This window comes from Aspergillus eucalypticola, assembly GCF_003184535.1.
Source record: "Aspergillus eucalypticola CBS 122712 chromosome Unknown BO83scaffold_30, whole genome shotgun sequence".
Lineage (NCBI taxonomy): Eukaryota > Fungi > Ascomycota > Eurotiomycetes > Eurotiales > Aspergillaceae > Aspergillus > Aspergillus eucalypticola.
Genome location: NW_020290304.1, coordinates 85,127 through 106,163, shown reverse-complemented (window position 1 = coordinate 106,163; position 21,037 = coordinate 85,127). Strand labels below are relative to the sequence as shown.

Sequence of the window (21,037 nt, the reverse complement as noted above, 5' to 3'; positions counted from 1 at the left end):
GCCTGTTGGGGACTCGGTAAATGGAGCCTTATTACGAATCACTGCGATTTCTCATTGGTAATACCTCAAATCACTTCCGTGATCCGTACCGGCGGATTCAGTCCGGGTATCGTAGAAATGGGTGCTTTTTTTGTTTTATTTTTTGGCTTTTGACTTACAATCTTGGAATGGCTACTCATCCCTGCCTGGCTCTTTCCCTTTCCATGCATTGTTAAAATATCGAATTTGATCCCTACCTAGCTAGGGATGTAGGACAGTCGCCGTTTTCAGCAATCTACAGTAGGAATCCCTGTTGAGTGACACACCAGGTATGCCTTGCTCCGTGGTTCAACCATGGTTAAGCAGTGAGCCAAACAGCCATAAGGTTTCAACCGAGCTGTCGCCCGGAGAATTAAACACTTTCTCAGCATGAAAGGGGTTCAACCAACACATGGAATGTAGCAGCATGTAGGTTGATTGGTTTTGACACTCGTGGCGCACTCTCGCCAGGGGATTGCACGACATCTGAGCGCTTTCTGCTGGCCAAGTTGTTACATCGGCCAAAGTGAGTAGTAGCAGTTACCAATAAGTTCTTCAGCCTTCTGGGATAATCCAAATCCGTAAATAGCAATGAAGAAATTTTCTTCCCGTCCACTCACTGACCAACTGAACCACACCACCCATTATCAACATGACCATCAACATCATCATCCCATCTCCTGACCCCTGAAGCATAAGATCCATTTTATGCTCCCCAATGCGCAGCTGACTCATCACCGCCCTCAACTGCCTGATTAGACAAACTCACTAACCAATTCACTAACGAGCCTAGACTGAAACGCCCGCATCGCTACGGATTTACAGGGGGAGGCTAAGGGTAAATAATAGGCTTGCGCAATGAAATTCAGAATTATTATTATGGTTAATTGTTCCAGCTCCGAAATGTTGTCCCCTTTCCCTCAGCTCCAGTCATCATCATCACAAGGATTCGCCGGTCTTGAACTTTATTCCGAGCTGACTGACTCCTAACGAATTTACGTGGTTCTGGTGAGATGAGTCGCATGCAGAACGGCCAAATACCAATTTCCCTGAAGAGGCCAAGGTCAGTCAGTCACCTTACTTTCTTTTTTGTTTTGTTTCTGATTAGCCACTAAGAAAAGTTATCTGGTGCGCTTATCAATTGCAACCCAATCACATTATTACCCCAGAATTTGGGTCATTTCCGACTGACTATGCAGGGATTGGATTGGTCCCCTAGCCAATCCATCCCGCACCCTGCATACGGGAATGTACACAATAGCATGAGATGCTACTACTATACCACCTACCTAGGTATAAAATAATTATTGGGCTACCATCGGCTGACATTTACCCACTGCAATCTTAGCGAAGAAAGTTCCACCCACTCCGAAGATACCACAGTGCACAAGTACAACTACAACCATCACAGCAGCGATTCTAATAATAATAACAACCCTCCCGATATTGAAAAATGTCAGCCCTACCGGGGGTATAGGCGACACGATGATCACGATGACGATGATGACAATGGCAATGACACGGAGATTCTGAGCAATGCTAGTGGTGATAGCATATTTAGTAGTAGCAGAGATGGACGACAAAGGTCACGGGTGGTGATGTTCTACGCGGCGTGTTATGTTGCTTTTGCCATCTTGTCGTTCTTCTCCGCTGCTTATTACTTTTTGTGCTGGATGCCCTGTATGTGTTACGCTTCTCATCATTGGTGCTGTGTTGAATTATTACTCTTACTCTACGGTTACTAATCATGGTCCTGGTTTGTACAGATGAACCGTCCAACAGTGATCCATTCCCGGGCCGTCATCGGTGATGCACAATATCCTCACCTACTAAGCTACACAGTTAACCGAGGGGATGCGCATATCAGTCGATACTCAGAACAAAGCCCAATACGGACTCCTATGCAGCGGGATACTCGACTGATACTACACTACACTTGGCTGGAAGCACGCCCGGAGTGGACAGAGTATTCAACTTACACTTGTATACATATACCTCTCGGTATAGAGGGAGAGAGAGTGAGAAAGTGAGAAAAAGAGAGATTCAATGTACATACGTCTCATATACATAATGCACAAAGAAGCAGATACGACAAGTACACTGTTTACCGGCTATTATCTGAATTCCATGAACGAACCAGAGTGCCTCCAGAATCAGAGAATACGAATACCCCCATTCGCAAGTATCAACTTGTCGCTGCTACACAATCTGCGCGAACAACTATATAACCAGGAGGATGAAGGCGCCCACTATACGACCTTATATCCTAATTATGGGGCGGGAAGATGTACATCTTCCCAAGATAGTCTTTGATCACTACGCAAAGAGCTGCAAATATAAGTTTGTTTCGCGCAGTGCTAATTTCAATCTAGTTATATATAGGACGAACTACTTTTATCCTGAGTGATAATCCGACACTGACAATCAATATATAAGATGGATAATACAATACTCTGTCTTTGGGCCAAATGTTTTTCTACGGCCGTGCAATTGGGCGAGCGAGGGCAGCTTTTAGAGAAACACGTCTGGGCGGTTTTCATCAGACAATTAGTGGTTTGCCCCAAGCTCTTTAGTGATTGATGCAAGTTTATTGCACTCGATCGCTAAGTTTCGATGTACTTCGCGCTGGATAATGGGATTACACTTGTTGGATCATTCGCATACCTATATATATATATATATATATTTTTTCTGTCTGATGGGAAACAGTACAAGGCTTCCGTGGTGAAGGACCTCGAAGTATTTAGATAATTGAGTGGAATGGTGCCGGAATATTCCGCACATGTTGAAGATACGATGAAGACCCTAAATGCCAAGTTGACATTCTCGGTGACCTTCAGTAGTGGAGATGTAAATCAGGATCTCGATACACTTCTTATGTAGGCTACCACTTCATTGTGATCGAAACCAGTGTTTTGCCATGCTATGGCGTATCCTCCAAAACTCTTCCCTTCTATTTATGCTCCTTATTGTATAGAAAGGCTCCCCTCACAAATTAACAGCAACAACAGGACCGTCATATTCCTTTCGGCCACGCACCAGCCAGAACACCGTACTCATCAAGCAAACGAACCCAAAGATCAAGGAAGCATAATTCATGTTAGACGGAGTGACGGGCTGGTAAGAGGGAAACACCATGAAGATACTGGTGAACAGCAAATACATGATGGCGACGACATTGATTGCAATGCCGGCGCGGCCAAGCCTCCATGGTCCATAGCTCACACTATGTGGTGCGGAAAGACGGCGCCAGAGGAAGAAGACAATAGGGACAAGGTATGAGATATGTAATCCTAGAACGGCAAGTGAGAGGATGGCGTTGAAGGCAGTCGTGGATGCGATGTTGATCAACCCAAACAGGATGAGCAGACAGCTAGTTGTGATTATTGCGCGCTTCGGCAAGTCTGTGCGGGAATCGAGCTGAGAAAGGTAAGTGGAAAATGGAAGAGCTGTGTGGGTCAGTGATGACATTCAAGAAGTAAGAGAGGAATAACGAGACTGTTAATACCTCTGTCGCGAGCCAATGAAAGGACCATACGAGCTGTCGATGCCAGCAGTGCAATGGTACCCAGCCAGGCTGCGATTATTAGAACAGCAGTTAGGGCACAGCTTCCAGCCAATGATCTTGTCACACTGCGGAAAATTTCGATTATTGGGTAGTCGGTCGGGGTCTGAAGTGCACTTTCCATGTCCCCCATGCAGAACAGAATGGTGAGTAGAAACACAAAGCCCAATATGTCGTTGATGGCAAGCGATCCCAGCATACAGTACGGCACGGCGGTTTCTGGGTTAGCCATCTCCTCGCAGAGATGGATGGCTCCGTCGTAGCCTGAGCTCAGAGAGTCAGATTATGCATTATGTATAAAAGGTGGTTGTCAACGAACCCGCCAAAACATAGCAGCTGGAGAGCATTCCAAGGCACCAGGAAAGACCATTACTAGGCCATCCAGTGCTATTCAAGAAGGTGGTGAAAACAAAACTGGCATCATGTTTGATTGGCACGCAAACCCACATCACGATTAGGACAACCAGAAATCCCACCAGGTGAATGATGAGAGACGCCGTCTCTACCAGGGAGAAAAGACGACTGCCCCAGATATTGAGAGCGGTGGAGAGACCGACAAGAGCCCAGTATATCATTGACAAATGCCAGCGCTGAGGCTGATATGTCTCGCATGTGAGGACTACAAGACCTTGTATCATGCCTGCGGCAAGATAAGGGGCACTAGCAGTAAATGATACCCAGCCAAAGGTTCCTATTATGTGAAAGAGATAAGCATCGTCGCGTATAAGCCTGGTGATGACAGTGCCTACCTATCCATCCCAAGGACCAGCTGAGGATATTCTGCCATTTGTTGGGTGCGAACTTTGCGATGAAGTGATACTGACCACCAGCCGTGGGATACCTAGAATGTAACAAAGTCAGATAATTTCAAGTATGAAGCAGGAAGCACCGACATAGACACCATTTCACCTAAAGAGGCTGCTGTTGCCATGGAACCCACAATCGCAACTACCATCTAATCAGATTTATTACGTGCGGCTGGAGAAAGGTAGGACGAACGAAGGAATCCATAGATGAGGGATACAGGGCCACCACTAACGAGACCCGAGGACATTGTACTATCGTCAATGAAACAGTTAGACACGAAGTTAAGGTGATGAAGTGAGCGCAGGCTTTACCTGGAGAGCGCCTCCCAAGTTGACATGAGAACCACAGTCAAGGCAAATATAGTAAGCCGAGAAAAGGGCTTCTACAGACCAAGCATCGCCATTAGAAGTTGCCCATGTCGACTTCAGACTAGTATAGATTAAGGAAAGAGGATAGTGACCTTGATTGGGATAACCTCTCCCATGCTGAGCCCATTCTCATCAATGTCTGCCGACTTGGCAGCCATAGTATCTTTAGGATTCTTCATACTGAATGACGTTTTATTTTTGGCAATAGGAGTGCCATTAGTTCACGAAATGGGAGACTGTATGGGTAGGAATGGGATGTATAAAGCAGAAATTCTGAGGTATAGAGTCCATAATGATTGTCCAATAACCGGTTGCAACCTAAAAGATAGGCATCTTCGGAATCGCCATGGCCAGTACCCTTGCAATTGATATACGGACGAAACGATTAGCGCTTCGTATCTGAAAGAGTATAAAAAGTGCGGGCCAGTGGAACGTTCCGATGCTTATCTTGACAGCGGAATTGCGGGGAAGCACTAGTGAGATACCTTATCATCTCTTGCGAAATTTGCCGCCATCTGCAATCAGCTTCATCTACTCCACAACATTGTCCTCACGAGCAATACTACTACCATACCCATTCTCTGGACCCACCATTGTCAATGTCGGACTCACAGCCTGTCTCACGCCGCAGGGTGAAGACTCGCAGTGAGTAGCTAAGATGATCCAAGTGTGCATACATTGAGGGAACTGACACACCTCTGATGCCAGATGGCTGTCTAAGATGCAAACAAAGGGTGGGACCAGCAACTCATAGGGTACTTCCTCACGAGTGTACAAGCTGACCTGGCTGACAGCGAATCAAATGCGATGAAACGCTTCCTGTGTGTATTCAATGCACCCGTAAAGGTTTCGAATGCCCGGGATACAAACGTCCTTTGAAGTGGTCATCCAAATATGAGGTGGGGAAAAGTGGCAATAATAGCGCAGCACCGAAGTCCTCCGAGCAGGGGCTTCAGAGGACAGAGCCCATTCATTCAGTGGAACCCAACTGGTTCGAGTCCACAGTGTCGGACAGTGCCACATGTTCCCTGTCTAGGCAGACAGATGTCCATTCCGCGCAGAACGAGACTGCTGCTAGATTAGACCCCGTATTCATCTCTACGGCGAACAATTTGCCGTCGAACGATATCTGGACTCCTTCAAGTCTGCTGAGAGATGATTGTGGTGATTCATGGACAAGAACCTTTACAGTGCAACGGACTTTGTCTACCCCACAAGACGATGACACTGCACTTCTTTGGCATTATTTCTCTAATGTTTGTCCTGTCAACTCGTGCTTTGACTCACAAAAGAACTTCCTCCGCGTCGAAGTGGGATCCCTGATAAGCTCCCGACCTCTGATTCACTACTGCGTGCTATCAATGTCCGCCGCTCATCTGACAACAAAAGAAAGGAATATGATGACGATAACACTGCGGCACCGGACAAGTGCACTCTCCTGCCTGAAGGCAAAACTCACAAAGGGGTTGCTGATACAAGAAATAAACAATGGCTCACCGCTCGATGAAATTGCCGAGATATTACTTGGTAGCATACTTTTGGGCATGACAGAGGTAGCCATCCTCCGTGTGCTTATGCCAGCCTTTTGTATGTCAAGCTGATGGCCTTTCATAGGGGTGGCATGATCCAACTCAGCTCGGAGTAACGCATCTCCATGGTGCACGCAGCTTGTTCCAGAAATGGATTACCACCGTCCCAGCGCGCTGCCCCCGAACAAGAAACACAATCACAGGGATCATGTCTTACTGGGAAGCAGTCGCTTCTTTTGTACACAACCAGTCTCTGGACTCAATTTCCTACCTGATACCGTACAGTCTCGAGGACGAGAAGTGCACCATCTACGTCAATCCCTGGACAGGAATCTGCACACCACTTTTCATAAATCTGGCCCAAGTTGGTATATTGACAAGGCAGCGATCTCTTGCCCGACAATTGTCTGTAGGGTGGGGCCATGTAGGCCCCGACATGCTCGAGCAGGCTAGAGCCATTGAAACTGCGCTCCTTTCCTACAAGATCCTACCAACGGATCGCATAGAAGACACGGTTGACTCCCGGACACCTGTCGGCCACCTCCAACGAATTGCACGCGTCTACCGGCTTGTAGGATTACTTCAGCTCTATATGACCTTCCCCGAATTGCAGAGAGGCCCTTTTGTCGATTCTAGCCTAAACCACAGTATCTTGAGCCTGGCCACCAATGTGCTTACCACCATTGGGGTGCTTCCGCCAACATCTGGAGTTTACTGTGTGCTCACGATTCCATTGATTATCGCGGGTAGCGCTCTGCAATTTCCATGTTTCTCGACTGATGTCCCCGCATCCATACTGCAGCAGGATACCTATCTTTTCTGGAGGGAATTCGTGCGCGAGCGCATCAAGACCGTCCAGGAAATTGTAGGACTCGCTGTTATTGGCCGTGCGCAGAAGATTCTCGATAGAGTGTGGTTTCTAGCCGACGTGAGAAGGGCCGCTGAGGGGCCTGGCCAGGAATGGGAATACATCCAGTGGACTGAAGTGATGAGCTCCGAGAAGCTGGAGTCGATCTTTGGTTAAACCTCCCATGGCACTAACCGAATTGGGGAAAATAGTGCGTCAACTAGAACAAAGGATGCGATTGGTCGGTTTTCATACTTATAGATGTCTTTCTAGTTGGATCGTCAATTTTGCCTGGCGAGGGATCTCCTTAAACTACGAGTCAGTGATACGCTAATATGGAACGGCTTATGCTCCGGCTCTTGATATCCTGAGTGACTCTTCTTCGGGATTCCTTCCAGCAACTATTGCTACAGCAAACCCACCAAGACCGTTCATCCCTCGGCTAAGCAACTGCTACATATATACTAGTAGCCTTATTTCAAGCCTACCAGAACACTCAACACTTTCTCCCCTCCCCCTCCATCCCAGTGTCCAGACATAACACCATCAACATGGTCCTCCAAGTGAAAAGCAATACTGCAATGTACAACGTCCCTAGATACGGAGATATACCCAACATCTTCTTCGGTACCGCCTCCTTCCTCATTATTATCATCGACGGGACATTGACAGCAGAAACATAGCGGACCTACTAGGAACAAGCAAAAGTGGCGAGAAGAACCCAATTGTCGGATCCTGGTTCTGCATTGAGAAAGGACCTGAATCTACGCCTCCGACATACTCGTATGACGAGGTTGGGGTGGTTATTAAGGGTGAGTGAGCCATATCACTTCGACGACGATGATAGGACATGTATCAACTGATCATTGTTCTGTTACTGTGAAGGGGAAATCAATCTCCGTGATGAAACTGGACAGACCGTTACAGTGAGGCCAGGTGAAACATTCTTCTTTCCGAGGGGCAGTACTATCACTTTTTCTACGGATAGTTATGGGTTGGCTTGGAAGTGTGGGGGTCGTGAGATGGCGAAACTTTGATATGTGTCACTGGATTATGATGTAACATTCGGATTAGTAGGGTCTAGCAAACTGATAATGGAGTGGATCCAAGAACCTTGTTGTTGCTTTACAGGGGCATAAAATGAATTGGGCCAAGTTCTGCGACGCAATGTAGCGGTTGGAGTTCACTATGTCTAGTTGGCATTGCATATGATGGATGAAGTTCCTTGAGAACTGCTTACGCGTGGACTTGAGAAGCCCAGAAAGGATCAACCAGTTCCCAGACCAATAGCTAAGCCCCGTTCTCCTCACTGGCAAATCTGAACCCACATCCCGCCTAGCGTACCATTTCCCGAATTGGCAAAATAGTGCGTCAACTATGCTTCCTGCCCTCATCTATTGTCATGGTTATCGGTTATCGGCTGCAATCTAGCATCGAAACATAAAATGTGCAAGTCTCGGAAGTAACGGCTATCACCATAGCACTCACTTATACTCGCTCGATAACCCATCCTCACCAAATTTTTGAGCGGCCCAACATCCTGTCAGACACCCACTAAGTATATACACCATCACATGAACCCTTAATAACCCACCCACCTCTGTACCACCAACGGTATCAACCATGTCCCGCTCCAGCGAAGGCTACCTCTGGACCCCCAAACAAGCCACCACAGGCCTACCCACCGACGCCGTCCACCCCAGCACCCCCACCCTCCTCACCCACTACGACGTGGTGGTGATCGGGGCCGGATTCGCGGGGCTGATTGCAGCCCGCGACCTAAGCAAGAAGCACAATCTTTCCGTCCTGCTCCTCGAAGCACGGGACCGTATCGGCGGCCGAACATGGACAGCCAAGGTGCTGGGCGAAGAGATCGAAATGGGCGGGACCTGGGTCCACTGGAACCAGCCGCATCTGTATGCCGAGCTGCATCGGTACGGGTTGCATCGGAACTTGAAGACCTCTGCAGGATCGTTCACGCCTGTGAATCAGTGGTTCAAGTCCAGCAGTGGTCCTGTGGAAAAGGTGTCTGTTGAGGAGTATCAAGCTACGCTTGAGCGGGTTGCATCGGAATTCTTCACCATTGATGGACGAGATAGTCGTGCGTTGATGCCGTATCCGCATGATCCGCTGAGAGAGCCGGCGCCGTGGAAGAGGTATGATTATCTTAGTGTGGGGGAGCGATTGGGAATGTCGGATTTGGATGGGTTGTCGGTGTGGGAGAAGGAGTTGTTTGCATCGAATGTTAGTACGTTTGGGAGTGCGCCGGTGAAGGATATTGGGTTTGTGGAGGCGTTGCGGTGGTTTGCGCTGGGAGGGCATACAATGGCTGGGGTGTTCGAGTTGGCGGGGGTGTATAAGCTGGGGAGTGGGGGATGACGGCTTTTGCGAGGGCGGTTTTGGGGGAGTTTACTGGTCATGTTTGCTTTGGGGCGGTTGTTGAGAGGATTGATCATGGTCGTGAGAAGGTGGAGGTTGTTATGAAGGATGGGAGGAGGGTTGGGGCTGGGGCGGTGGTGTCGACGATTCCGCTGTATGTTTTTTTTCTTCGATTGCCTTTTTGCTCATGCTCTGGATCTTGACTAACAGGGATAAACATAGGAATTGCCTCACTGATATTCAGTTCAACCCCCCACTATCCCCCCTCAGACAAGCCGCTATCGCAAAGGGCCATATCAACAAAGGCGCAAAGATCCACTTTAAGCTCCGCGAAACACTACCGGGCTGGTTTTTCACTGCACATGACGGCAGTGACTCGAGCTTTGTCTTTGCGTTCTCGGATCACAATGGAACCAGGCCAACAGGTCCATCCGGTACCTGGTGTATTGGGTTCGGATACAATGGTCTACTTACCGATAAGCAGGATAGTAAACATATCTTGCAGAGGTTTAAGCATGATGTTAACCCGGATGTTACTGTTGATGCCTATGCTACCCATGACTGGATGAATGACCCGTATGCGAAAGGGGCTTGGGCGTGCTGGGGACCAAACACTGCGTCGGAATACTTGGAGGAGCTTCAGAAGCCGCATGGACGGGTTGTGTTTGCGAGCGCGGATTGGGCGGATGGGTGGAGGGGGTTTGTGGACGGTGCGATTGAGAGGGGACAGGCTGCTGTGGGGGAGGTTTTGAGGGTGTTGGAGGGGAGAGAGGGAAGGGCTAGGTTGTAGGATATTTGAGTTGCCACTTTGGTGTCTTCTCATTTCTAGTGTATGTACGGTGGGCATGGCTCTTGGAGGTCACATCCAAGGCTTAGTATACAATGAAGTGTACGATGACTGGAAGTAATGACACGGACAGTAAGCTTGCTGTCCATGAAGAATAGAAGCAAAGCCTCGACTACTCTGTATCCGTGCATTAAATACTCATTGTTGAAAGATAATAGAAACACTCACTACTTTACTATCAGCATCAGTATCTACATCTTCAACGCAGGCTACAAATGTAACATCGGTGCTCCAAATGATTAGACCTTCAAACTCTGTGCATGGACCACATCGAAATCCCCGACGTGCCACAGACCAATAGGGATTTAAGCACAGCCTTGTCGATACTACTACAACATGGTACTCGGCGTGTAGGTAGCATACCGCTAGATTTCCAACCAATAGGATAGAAAATGCAGTATGTGAAGTGTTTGAAAAGAATCTTGCATCGTGCTTGACATGTCGGTGTGAAAGCGACTGGCATGATGGCGATGTACTCATTGTCCTGGTTCATAGCTAGTACTCATCACATAGTAAGAATACTATCGGTGATCATGAAAGAATTCAGCTTCTATCGGTCCAGGCAGATAAGCGATCAGCAATGATGTGTTGGTGCCTGCCTCCTTGCCTGCCTGCCTGCCTGGGTGGCAGTCTATTTCCTAGATGCATACGTCGGCAACTACTCCATACTTTATAGTAATTCCCAGCACTGACAGTGTAGGGCACATGTCGATCCATGTAGTATCTTGACCAGTTTATCATTTCTATCTGATCAGCGATGAGTAAGATCGACGATCTGTGACTTTCCAAAACGACCAACGTATCGGGGAGAAAAGGAAGAAGAAGGGAAAAAAAAAGATTCCTTGTGACTGGTCATCTGCTCCACTTTCCTTGCGCAAAGTGATGTGTGCCGTGTCTGTGTGGGATGCAAGTGACAAATCGGTATCGGTATGGGGATGAGGCATTGTGACTGGGTCTCATAGCCGCCAACTTGAAGGCCTAAAAACCTATCTTCCTTGTCGGCCATGAGTCATGCGGTCTGATGAGGGAAAGATGCCTGCCTGCAAATTGTTAAAAGTACCATATAGTAAGTACTAGGTACTACCTCTTTGAGCCTGGTGGCTGCATCTCCAAGAGGGACTGGCCCGGCCAAGATAAGCTTGTGCTATTCATCATTTGGGGAAAGATGACTACTGTAGGTAAGTGAGGGGCACAGAGCCCACATACAGAGAAAAAGATAGAGAGAGATAGAATGCACTCGGCCGTGTTACCGTAGCCTTGGAATCCTGTTTCCCACCCCAGATCCCAATCACGATTCAGATTGGGATCAGGCAGGCGCCGGGATTCGAGCTTCACTTTTTTTTTGTGCTTTCCCCTCTTGCGGGCGGGATGTGGGCTGTGATGTGCGACGTATCAAATTATGTGATTTTAGCCCAACGGAAATGTGATGAGTGATGGATGGGTTTACCCTTCGTAGGTTGTTATTTGGGCCTTGCTAATATTCCGTATAAGGTAGGATGCCGATTAACTACTGGTGGAGGCTGAGTACGCGGGGACTTTTTGGCTCATGCTGGGATTTGATTGATTTAGATGGTGGGATGTCAGCTGCAAGGCATGAAGAATCAAATCTTTCCGGTCAGAATTTTTCTCCCCCATTGTTTGCTTTTTCTGCAATGACGTCCTTGCTTCGGAATGCGGATACGGTCTGGCTGGGTCTTGATGCATCGGAATCCAGCCATTCTTGACCAGATTACCCTAAGTCAGTTGGCAGTACCTTGCCTCATGGTATTTTATACTCTACGCTTGGGCATTGATTCGTGTGAAGTTGAATGCTTAGCCATTAGTAAGCGGAGAGAAATGAAAAGACCAAAAACTAAAATAAAGTGTGACTTAATTTTCTTCCCATCACCTCACTTTCAGCTCACCCGTTCAGCCGCGAATTTTAGATGCTAATTTACCAACGAACATCCCGGTCCATAACGGAGTAAACCTGGTGCTTAACAGACTGACCAAAATCGGCGATCGGCCGAAGATCCGCTGCAACGGTCAGCCACTAAGAGGCAAGGATGAACTCAGAAAGGCAAGACTGGCTGTCAACCTATGATCCACTTCGCAGCTTCTTCCACCGGGCGTTCCTCCTCGAGGCGGTCATTGGCACTTAACGGCTCCCGAATGACCCGGCCAACGTACTGCTGTTTTCCCTCTCCGATCCAATCGTGATTCCTGTTCGCCCTGCCCCCCCTTTTTTTCTTTACCCTCAGCCTGTCTCTTTCTCCCCCTCTTCCCAACTGCCCACTTCTTCAATCCCTATTGCTTTTTTGGGACAATGGGCTATCCTCATTCGACGCTCCCCATTTTTAAGATGCCAAACGAGGGAAATTAATGATAATTTTAATATAGAAAAAAAAGAGAAAAAGGTACCTATCTTCATTACTACCGGTACGATCCACCTCTAATGTCCCTAGACTATTCTCTTGTTATACTCCTTTTGCGTCGCGTGCCCGGTGCCGCCCCTCATCCCCTCCTCACCCCCTTTTTAGGTAACCAGAAATAAAATCCGGGTACCTGAATTCGGTATTTAGGTGGTCAAGTAGATAGCGTGGTACGCCCGACGTCAAAAAAGCATCTGGGTTCAGCTGATGAGTGCTGTTGGTCGTAAGGAGGGAAGGGGGACAGAAAGAAGGAGTAAATAGTAACTACGTAGATACCACTAAAAGTAATCAACTAGTACTAATGTAGAAGGCTTACCTTGTCTCTCCTCTTTAGTTGGTGCTACTTTGGTGGCAGTAACGGGAGCATTTCAGCTGCAGGCCAAGAGCAGGCATTCATTCATTTTCAGCTTTCCCCGTAAATGGGATCTGAACACACCGTGACGTTAGCATCGGGTTCAGCCACTCTCATTGGACGCGGGCTGAGCAGAAGGATGAAAATCTACGGAGTACTAACTATGACGGTCGACGTGCAGGGCGGAGAGAGATACACTGTACTCCGTAGCTATGTACTACTACCTATCTACCGGCATGTATCGTTGCCTCGGTCTGGAGATTCTGACTGATCGACTGTCTCTCGTATCATTCAGCCTCGAAGTTCCGCTCCTGCATGGCTGCCGATCCGTGTCAGTTGATCATGAAGGTGGGCTTGGGCTTCATTGGGGATTTGTTTTAGGTAGTACTTTGTATCCGGAATACGGAATACGGAGCTATCGGGTGGCTACTATCCATCAATTTATTCTCCCTTTCAGATCATCTGGGGCTAGATATATTACATGATGAGTTGTAGATTACTTCGTAGTAGTGAGTGCTTGAGATAGAGTACTACTAGTATATACTAAACCGTATGATGTTGATATAGAATAGTAATGAATTCTCGGTACCGTCGAGTCCCTTCTGTTGGTCCCATTCAGCCCACATGAACCGTTCAGTGCTTACCGTTGCATGTAGCAGCGGCACCGCATGACGAACGTCCTGAAGAGTTTTGATTCCCCTCAGTTGATGAAAAAGACCCCACTTCATGTTGAGTGAGTAGGGGAGGGAACCGGTGATTTTCATCGACTAACAAACTAGCTAGACTACCTACAGCGCTACAAGACCAAGTAATTACTCCGGGCCAGGGGACTAAATCTAGCCCGGGTGGATGTTGCAGTTCCACGATCTGTGGTAGATCGACCATCAGCTGACCGACTTTTGATGACCTTGAAGGATTTGGCTGATCGGAATTGGAGTCGAGATACTAAGAAAGTACTAGGTTATGAAGTAGTGATGAGGATTGCCTATCGGCAGGCTCCTGTAAGTGGTGCAAGGGAAGCGACAGAACGGGAGATCGTTGACTGGCTGTACGAGAAGGGACTACTGCCGGTAGTCGTGAGTTAGTCGAATAAGTAGTAAATAAGTAGTAGAGAGTTGAACTGAACGGAGATTCCTCCGCACAGCAGCAGCAGCAGCAGCAGCAGCAGCTTTGAATGGATGACAGCTTAGTCCTCCGTAGAAGAAGCGTTCAAGTAGACACGGGTCGAATCCCCTCCCTACCGGCCTTTTCTCTCTCCCCCCAATCATGCCATGGAATGGAATCCATCCACTTTGACTGTTGGGAACCATGGTTCGCTTTTCTCCAGTCCCCTTTCCTGACTACGTATACTTGCTCTTCTCTCTCTCTTAGTTCTAGCTCTTTCTCTCTGTTCTTCCTCCTTTATTTTTCTATCAAACTCTCCCTTCTATCCTTTTTATTCCCGGTTGTGCAGCAAGAAAAAAGAGAGAGGTTCCGCGCTGTTGGAACGCGACCGGGACTAAAGCAAGTGACGGGCTACTAGTACTAGTTTCCCTTTTCCCTTTTGGAGCGATTCCCAGCCAGGCCCGGACTGGACTAATCCCAAAACTAACACTAAAATCTAAACCCTTCTGCTTTCTCTGCGCGTCTTTCCCTCTTCGCGCTCTCCACCGCGCTCTCCACTTCCTCCAAACTCGTTGCGCTTCTTTCTGATTATTACTTTCATTACTACTACTACTACTTCTATTACTACTTACTGTTTTTTTTTTTTTTTTTTGTCCCTGCTCATTACCTATTATTATCATCATCCGCATCATCAACAATTCCCAGCAAACATCAGCGAGCATCAGCACCATCATCATCAGCACCAGCTCCAAATACTCTACTGATTTCTCCTCGCCTATTATTGTTATCCATCGCCCGTGCTTTCGATCTATTCTTTCACACCCACCCCCTCCCTATATTTTCGGTATTTATTCTCCTAACCCTGATCTTCTCGCCCCGGCCACCTTTCTATTATTATCCCTCCGTAATATCCTGTCCTTTGCCCCGAGCGTCCTGCTCTCGATCGTCAATTCGTCTCGTGCTACCGCTTTCAATTCTTCTCTCAATGTCCGACGCTTATTGCCGTCACCCTCAATAAAGAACCACCCGTTCGTGCAGGCTCTGGTCATGTCGTGTCGCAAGCACCTATTGCGATCCCAACGTGGGCTGTCCCTGTCTCATCTTCCCTTTTAGTTCGCCGACGCTGGTGAACACGAAGCCTCACTCCGGCTCCCCGGGAATAGAGCCTCTTCGGGGAAGAGCTCCCGCCGCGAGAGGGCGCTTGCTGCTGATCGTATAGTTGCATATCCATGCCCGCGCTCATTATGGCGTTGAGCTCAGCATCTGTCGACCGTTTCCCAAGTGAGCCAGGTCAACCGCAGATAGATACTCTCTCAACAAGCGTCAAGCCAGGAACCGAGGCGAAGGTTCTAGCGAGTGCGGATACCCAATATGCGACAACCGATCTACGACGCGCCCACACGGTTGCCCACGGGAGAAACACCAAGGAATCCCCAACCATTGGCTTGAGAACAACCCGGGAACGGCTGGCTACTTCCCTCCTGCGGGTCAAGGACAGCCACGAGATATTGCGGAAGCGGTCCTTCAAGCGGCTGGATACCTCTCAAGCGCCTCGTGACGCCGCTGGGGGAGCTAGAGAACCGAACCACTTTACCGTGGGGAATGTCGGCCAGAATGGAAAGATCTTTTTAAGGTATGACCGTCGCGTTGTGCTATATTTGGCGACCTCGGATGTCATGATCACAATGCTAACACCCTTGTCACACTCCTCCAGACCAATTCGCAATCCGCCGACAAAAGAACCCTTCCCGACGCCTTCTATTCCTTCCCCCAGCCAATCCAGACAAGAACCCTTTCCGCACGGACGCGGCGGCCCCGAGAGCGATGAGCCGTCTAGATGGTCGAACTCGCAGCTCTCTGAGTTGCGCCCAGATTTGATCCCTGAAGAGAGGTGCGAAGATGGCGACTCCGTCCACACAGAATCGGCGCGTTCCCAATATCACGGCTTATCTCACCATCGACCCCGTAAAGCGCACTCATTTTCTTCTATCTCGGAACAGCGGTCAGAGTCGCGTGCGGGTCGCGCAGGGGAGCTTCGTATCTACATTGATCGAGCAGATAATCGGCCAAAAACTGCCAATGAACCATCCCAGCGTGCCCTGGAGGATTCCATCCCCCGTTATAGGTTGGACTTGCCTCAGTCCAGCCTTGACAATGAGACGGCCCTGCACAGCTCCATTTATTCAAGAACATCATTGTCGGATATTATGCGCACGTCACGACTCCCGCGAGAGTACTGGATTGGTACTCTAGCCTCCGACACCTATCTACGGAACCCTGAACGACCCTCCTTCGTCGGCTCGGTCTTTTCGGGCGCAGGTGCCATTGAGTTGCCCCGGAGTTCCGCAGTCAGTGAGAACCCTGTTTTCTATGAGCTGAAGGAGCCGATTGAACCGGCCATATTTGAGACGCTGGTGTCGGAAATGGACAAAGAGTCGGTGGTTCGCTATGCTTCAGGCACCAAAGATATCAGCGCTGCTACGCCGGCACGTATCGTCGCCCAAATATCGTCCGCGTCCTTCATGGACTATGAGCTTGTATCCGATTTCTTCCTGACATTTCGCTCTTATATCTCGACTAGCACCCTTCTCGCACTGCTTCTCGCTCGATTGCGGTGGGCGATTAACCGCCTGCAGGATGACGGCAGGATCATCCGTATCCGGACGTTTGCGGCATTGCGGCATTGGATTCTCAATTATTTTGTGGATGATTTTGTGCCCGAGTATGATCTCCGCGGTCATTTCTGTGAGACGATCAATAGCATGTACGATGATGTCAAGTCTCGACAGGGCGGTGGCATGAGTGATCTCAAGATCCTCATAGATCTCAAACGCTGCTGGTATGGGAAGTCTTCTCTCTATTGGGACTTGCCGAGTGACCACGATGTGTTTCAAAGCCCTGACGTTGCCATCCTTCCGGGTGACCGCGAAGCTAACACTTTGGAGATGGCGGGTGGCGGTGACCTGCTGGCCCTGGTGCGTACCAAGAGCGGGCTGGAAGCTAGCCCTGCGGGCACCCAGTATCGTCCGAATCATCACAGCCGAAACAATTCGTCAAACACAGTGAAGAGTGTGCCAATCTCAGCCGGAAGTGACCGGAGCTTTCAGGCAATCTCCTGTTCCTTGCCCCCCAAGTCTCCAAAGCGTCTGTCCTTGTCCTTGGCCAACAAGGCACCCCATCCCGTACCTCTTATACCGCTGAAGCCAACTTCCTCACGGGAAGCTTATCCGCCTTCTCCTCTTACTTCGCGCCGCTATCCCTATCTTGGACATTCTCACAAGCGTAGCGGCAGCTTCTCTGACTCTGTTCGAGATGATAGGGCACCCTTCTCTCTGGTCAACCCCGAGCAACAGGGTGTGGCCGCCAGACAGGAGGCGCTTGATCTCAGTAGTCTAATTCGAGGAGAGCTCTATCCTCCGGCAGAGTCGTACACCATCATGATGGCGCCTCCATCCCCCCCTCTTCCATCGTCAGCTAAGGACCTTGCCTCAGACCGCCGAAACACCTCTCACGGCATTCACAAACCGGCCGTTTCAACCTCTGGCGTCAAGACAATCATTGGCTCAATTCGCCGGGCATTGAATAGTCGACATGGCGCTTCTGGTAGCCTTTCACGGGCGATGAATAGACCGGCAAATGCATCTCTTCCGGGGAGGACATCGGCTCTCCCGACCAATGTCGCATTCGGATCTGATGCCTATAGAGGTAGAAAGACGGCGACTGGGGTCAAAAGGCCCACGAGAATCGATACCCTCTGTGACGAGGTTTTGAAGCAGTATCGTGCTGCGATCTCTGAACAAACCGATACTACAGGAGGCTCCCAATCTGCTGACACCCAGAACCAGGCAGAACTTCATTCTTCGGCGCCTGGAATGCCGAGAGCGACAAGTCAGGTTACTGCGGGTAGTGAATCCATCGTCATCGTAGATGGAACAGGCCTGGGTCTACCTGTTATGTCTGGCGCTATTAGAGAAGCGAATGCAGGACTCCAACAGCCTCCTGGATTCTTGGAGGCGGAGCCATCGCCTGCAACAGTCAGAGCTCCATCCCCGTACGCTCCACACCAACGATCGACTTTAGCGACCGATGAATATTCTTTGCCGATCTTCTACGACGAACCCAATCCTGGCCCCTCCAGCCGAGCGTCTAAGTTCCTGCGCCCCTCTAGATTTTCGGAAGCCTCGCGCAGGTCATACTCTGTTGAGCGGGCTTCGACTTCGTGGAAAAGAACATCGTCTTCGTTGCGTTTACGGAAGTACGCGTCCTTCCAAAGTGGAGTCTCGAAGCACCGTCTCACCATGGGAAGTGACTCCATCCCCCCTCTACCCCCTGGAAGCTTGCAGCAACCCTTGGATAAACCCTCTGGACCGACACTACGTAGGCGTCCTGGTGGAGACTTGCGTCAAATGCGAAACGGCGGCGGCTTCCAATCCAGACCCGATTCAGGGTCCTTTGTCTCTGATATCACATATCGTAGTTCTGGTGCTGACACGGCTGTTACTCGGGTTGATGAGCCGTGTTCGCGACCCCAGACGAGTCTCATCCCTCCGAACCCTCGGTTTTCGTTATTGACAACTCACTCGTCACAGAACCTGCGGCGTTCCTTTGAGGATGCTATTGCACAGTTCGCACAGATCCCAGATGACGATGATGGGGGTGTCGAGTCAACACTATTGAAGCTCGAAGGGAAATGGCATGGGACGTCTGCTGGGGATGCTGAGGCTTCTGCTGCTGGGTCAGATCAGTACCTACAGCACTACAATCCAGGTGGGGTCACTGGGGAGGATTGGCTCCGTCAGAGCCGTGGTAGCGCAGGACCCCACAGCTTTGCGAACTCGAATGCGGTGGCTAGGAGACGCCAAACCTTCCTTGGTGATGGTCTGACATACTCGCAAGTCCAGGGACGCATTGTTCCTCAACGACCATATTCTGACTCGATCGCGGAGTCCGAAGACTCCTACAGCTCTATACCTCTCCTAGAACGGGGATTGAGTGATGAGTCAATGAAGAAGCCCGTCGCTAGCCGCCCGACGTCTCATATGGCCGGGCCTTCCCGCTTTCAACCCAGTTTCTCCAGCCGTGAGACATCGGATGTGGAGTCTTCTCACCCCTCTATTGACATTGTGAAGGAGACCGAGAGTATGAAGCGCATCCCGCGAGGTTCAACACTCCCGGGCATTTCCTCTGGGTCGAGAATGCATACAGGGCGTCTTTCTGGGTTGTCATCTGGTATTTCAATTGATATGATTGATTCGCAAGAAGCTGCAGAGCAACGTTTCTCCATAGACACGCAAAGCATGACCGATTCATCTCTCGGTATTCCGCCTCATCCGCTCGCTCATCCACCCTCCCCTCCGATGACGGTCCAAAATACCCGATCCGTGGGTTCTTGGACTACGCCGTTGAACCCGGTGCTGTTCCAGGCCCAACCATTAACACCAGATCCTTCTCCCAGAAACAAAATGGCACAGCAAGCGAATACTCGACCAGTCAACACGCAGCAGGTTTCAGGAGATGTTCTTTCCCAGTCAGAAAAGGATCGCCGACTCCCGGAACCATTGAAGACAGCGGGCCATGAGCATGTGCCATTTGTTCTATCGTGCGAATCGCATGTCCTTGCCCAGCAACTGACCTTGGTGGAGATGGCTGCCTTGAGTGAAGTTGACTGGAGGGATGTGGTGGACATGCGATGGAGCAGTGGGTCACCCACCGTGTTGAGTTGGGTGCAATTCCTCATGGAAGACGAGCACAGGGGCATTGACCTTGTTGTGGGACGATTCAACTTGATGGTTAGATGGGTGCTCTCAGAAATTGTTCTCACGCAAGATATTCACGAACGAGCGCGAACGATTGCCAAATTCATCCACACGGCAGCACATGCCAGAAGAATGTGCAACTATGCCACAATGCTCCAGATTGCCATTGCTCTCTCGTCGACCGACTGCTCTCGCCTTCAGGCTACCTGGGACCTGGTACCCGTTTCCGACAAGCGTCTGCTCAAGGATATGGAATCGCTTACGCAGCCCATTCGCAATTTCCATGAGCTTCGTCTCGAGATGGAAATGGCCAATGCGCAAGATGGTTGCATTCCATTTGTTGGTAAGTTTCCTTAACCGTTTACCTCGGTGACTAAAGCTAACTTGTATTCTTAGGCCTGTATGTCCACGACTTGACGTATAATGCGCAGAAACCAGCACGAGTCACAACACAAGATGGAAAGTCCCTGATCAACTTTGAGCGCTACCGCACCACCGCGAAGATTGTTAAGAGCCTCCTCCGACTGATTGATGCCAGCACGAGGTATCGATTCGAGCCTGTGCCGGGTATCATTGAACGTTGTCTTTGGATCGCATCACTTTCGGAGGAGCAAATCCAACTGCGCAGTAAGCAGTTGGAGTAAATCAGTTGTCTCAGCGCGCTAGAGGCACAGCAAAGCAATGACAGAACACCAAAGAAGGAATACTAAACAAGAGGAAAAGAGAAAAAAAGAAAAAGGAAAGAAAGCATACGAAAGACTTGCATTGAGGAGTTATCCATTCGGGTCACCAGCGCACCTAATATACCCCAAGCATATCGTCCGTCTATGATTACCAGCGACCAAGATATCCTTGACGAAGTTTACTTTTGCACCCACGAGTCAGGGTTGGCATTTTGATACCAAGTTACCATGTACAATAGCATTGCATTTGTCTGCGAAGGAGGTTGTTTTTGTGGATTTTTGGGATTGGTGGTATAATTTTGGGGATTTAATCTTTTGCATTTTGGGTTCATGAAGCGATATCCACATGGTTAGGGATGATAGGATGGTGG

At 49.3% G+C, this 21,037-nt stretch overlaps 7 protein-coding genes across 7 annotated transcripts; 5 read left to right on the top strand and 2 right to left on the bottom strand.

Moving 5' to 3' along the window:
* The first annotated feature begins 960 nt into the window (after positions 1 to 960).
* BO83DRAFT_381806 (uncharacterized protein) lies at positions 961 to 1,928 on the top strand. Its single transcript, XM_025532079.1, has 3 exons — positions 961 to 1,081; positions 1,367 to 1,698; positions 1,785 to 1,928. The coding sequence occupies exons 1-3, from the start codon at positions 1,032 to 1,034 to the stop codon at positions 1,826 to 1,828; spliced, it is 426 nt and encodes a 141-aa protein (XP_025383972.1). The 5' UTR covers positions 961 to 1,031; the 3' UTR covers positions 1,829 to 1,928.
* A 1,078-nt stretch (positions 1,929 to 3,006) lies between these two features.
* Positions 3,007 to 4,937, bottom strand: BO83DRAFT_402310 (putative GABA permease; the record flags this gene model as incomplete). Its single annotated transcript, XM_025533520.1, has 8 exons — positions 3,007 to 3,467; positions 3,527 to 3,847; positions 3,903 to 4,274; positions 4,333 to 4,424; positions 4,477 to 4,531; positions 4,583 to 4,641; positions 4,702 to 4,772; positions 4,851 to 4,937. The coding sequence occupies 8 exons, from the start codon at positions 4,935 to 4,937 to the stop codon at positions 3,007 to 3,009; spliced, it is 1,518 nt and encodes a 505-aa protein (XP_025383971.1).
* A 420-nt stretch (positions 4,938 to 5,357) lies between these two features.
* On the top strand, positions 5,358 to 7,739 carry BO83DRAFT_454990 (uncharacterized protein; the record flags this gene model as incomplete). The annotated part of the gene is made up of 3 exons (XM_025537007.1): positions 5,358 to 5,403; positions 5,686 to 6,311; positions 6,373 to 7,739. 3 exons carry the CDS (start codon positions 5,358 to 5,360, stop codon positions 7,309 to 7,311), a joined length of 1,611 nt encoding a protein of 536 aa, XP_025383970.1. The 3' UTR covers positions 7,312 to 7,739.
* Positions 7,686 to 8,171, top strand: BO83DRAFT_411206 (uncharacterized protein; the record flags this gene model as incomplete). Its single annotated transcript, XM_025534290.1, has 3 exons — positions 7,686 to 7,761; positions 7,818 to 7,946; positions 8,020 to 8,171. 3 exons carry the CDS (start codon positions 7,686 to 7,688, stop codon positions 8,169 to 8,171), a joined length of 357 nt encoding a protein of 118 aa, XP_025383969.1.
* A 586-nt stretch (positions 8,172 to 8,757) lies between these two features.
* BO83DRAFT_411205 (flavin monoamine oxidase family protein) lies at positions 8,758 to 10,303 on the top strand (the record flags this gene model as incomplete). Its single annotated transcript, XM_025534289.1, has 3 exons — positions 8,758 to 9,488; positions 9,527 to 9,667; positions 9,724 to 10,303. 3 exons carry the CDS (start codon positions 8,758 to 8,760, stop codon positions 10,301 to 10,303), a joined length of 1,452 nt encoding a protein of 483 aa, XP_025383968.1.
* A 789-nt stretch (positions 10,304 to 11,092) lies between these two features.
* On the bottom strand, positions 11,093 to 11,335 carry BO83DRAFT_381804 (uncharacterized protein). Its single transcript, XM_025532078.1, has one exon. The coding sequence runs from the start codon at positions 11,302 to 11,304 to the stop codon at positions 11,104 to 11,106; it is 201 nt and encodes a 66-aa protein (XP_025383967.1). The 5' UTR covers positions 11,305 to 11,335; the 3' UTR covers positions 11,093 to 11,103.
* A 4,136-nt stretch (positions 11,336 to 15,471) lies between these two features.
* Positions 15,472 to 20,627, top strand: BO83DRAFT_321983 (mitotic regulator LTE1; the record flags this gene model as incomplete). Its single annotated transcript, XM_025527875.1, has 3 exons — positions 15,472 to 15,860; positions 15,942 to 20,326; positions 20,380 to 20,627. The coding sequence occupies 3 exons, from the start codon at positions 15,472 to 15,474 to the stop codon at positions 20,625 to 20,627; spliced, it is 5,022 nt and encodes a 1,673-aa protein (XP_025383966.1).
* Between the last annotated feature and the right edge of the window lie 410 nt (positions 20,628 to 21,037).

What these genes read in the sequence shown, in the direction of transcription:
- BO83DRAFT_381804 (XM_025532078.1), bottom strand. Translation starts at nt 11,304, where the DNA reads ATGCCTCATCCCCATACCGATACCGATTTGTCACTTGCATCCCACACA.
- BO83DRAFT_381806 (XM_025532079.1), top strand. Translation starts at nt 1,032, where the DNA reads ATGAGTCGCATGCAGAACGGCCAAATACCAATTTCCCTGAAGAGGCCA. An exon ending in ATTTCCCTGAAGAGGCCAAG is followed by an intron (nt 1,082 to 1,366) that starts GTCAGTCAGTCA and finishes CTGCAATCTTAG; the next exon opens with CGAAGAAAGTTCCACCCACT. An exon ending in CTTTTTGTGCTGGATGCCCT is followed by an intron (nt 1,699 to 1,784) that starts GTATGTGTTACG and finishes TGGTTTGTACAG; the next exon opens with ATGAACCGTCCAACAGTGAT.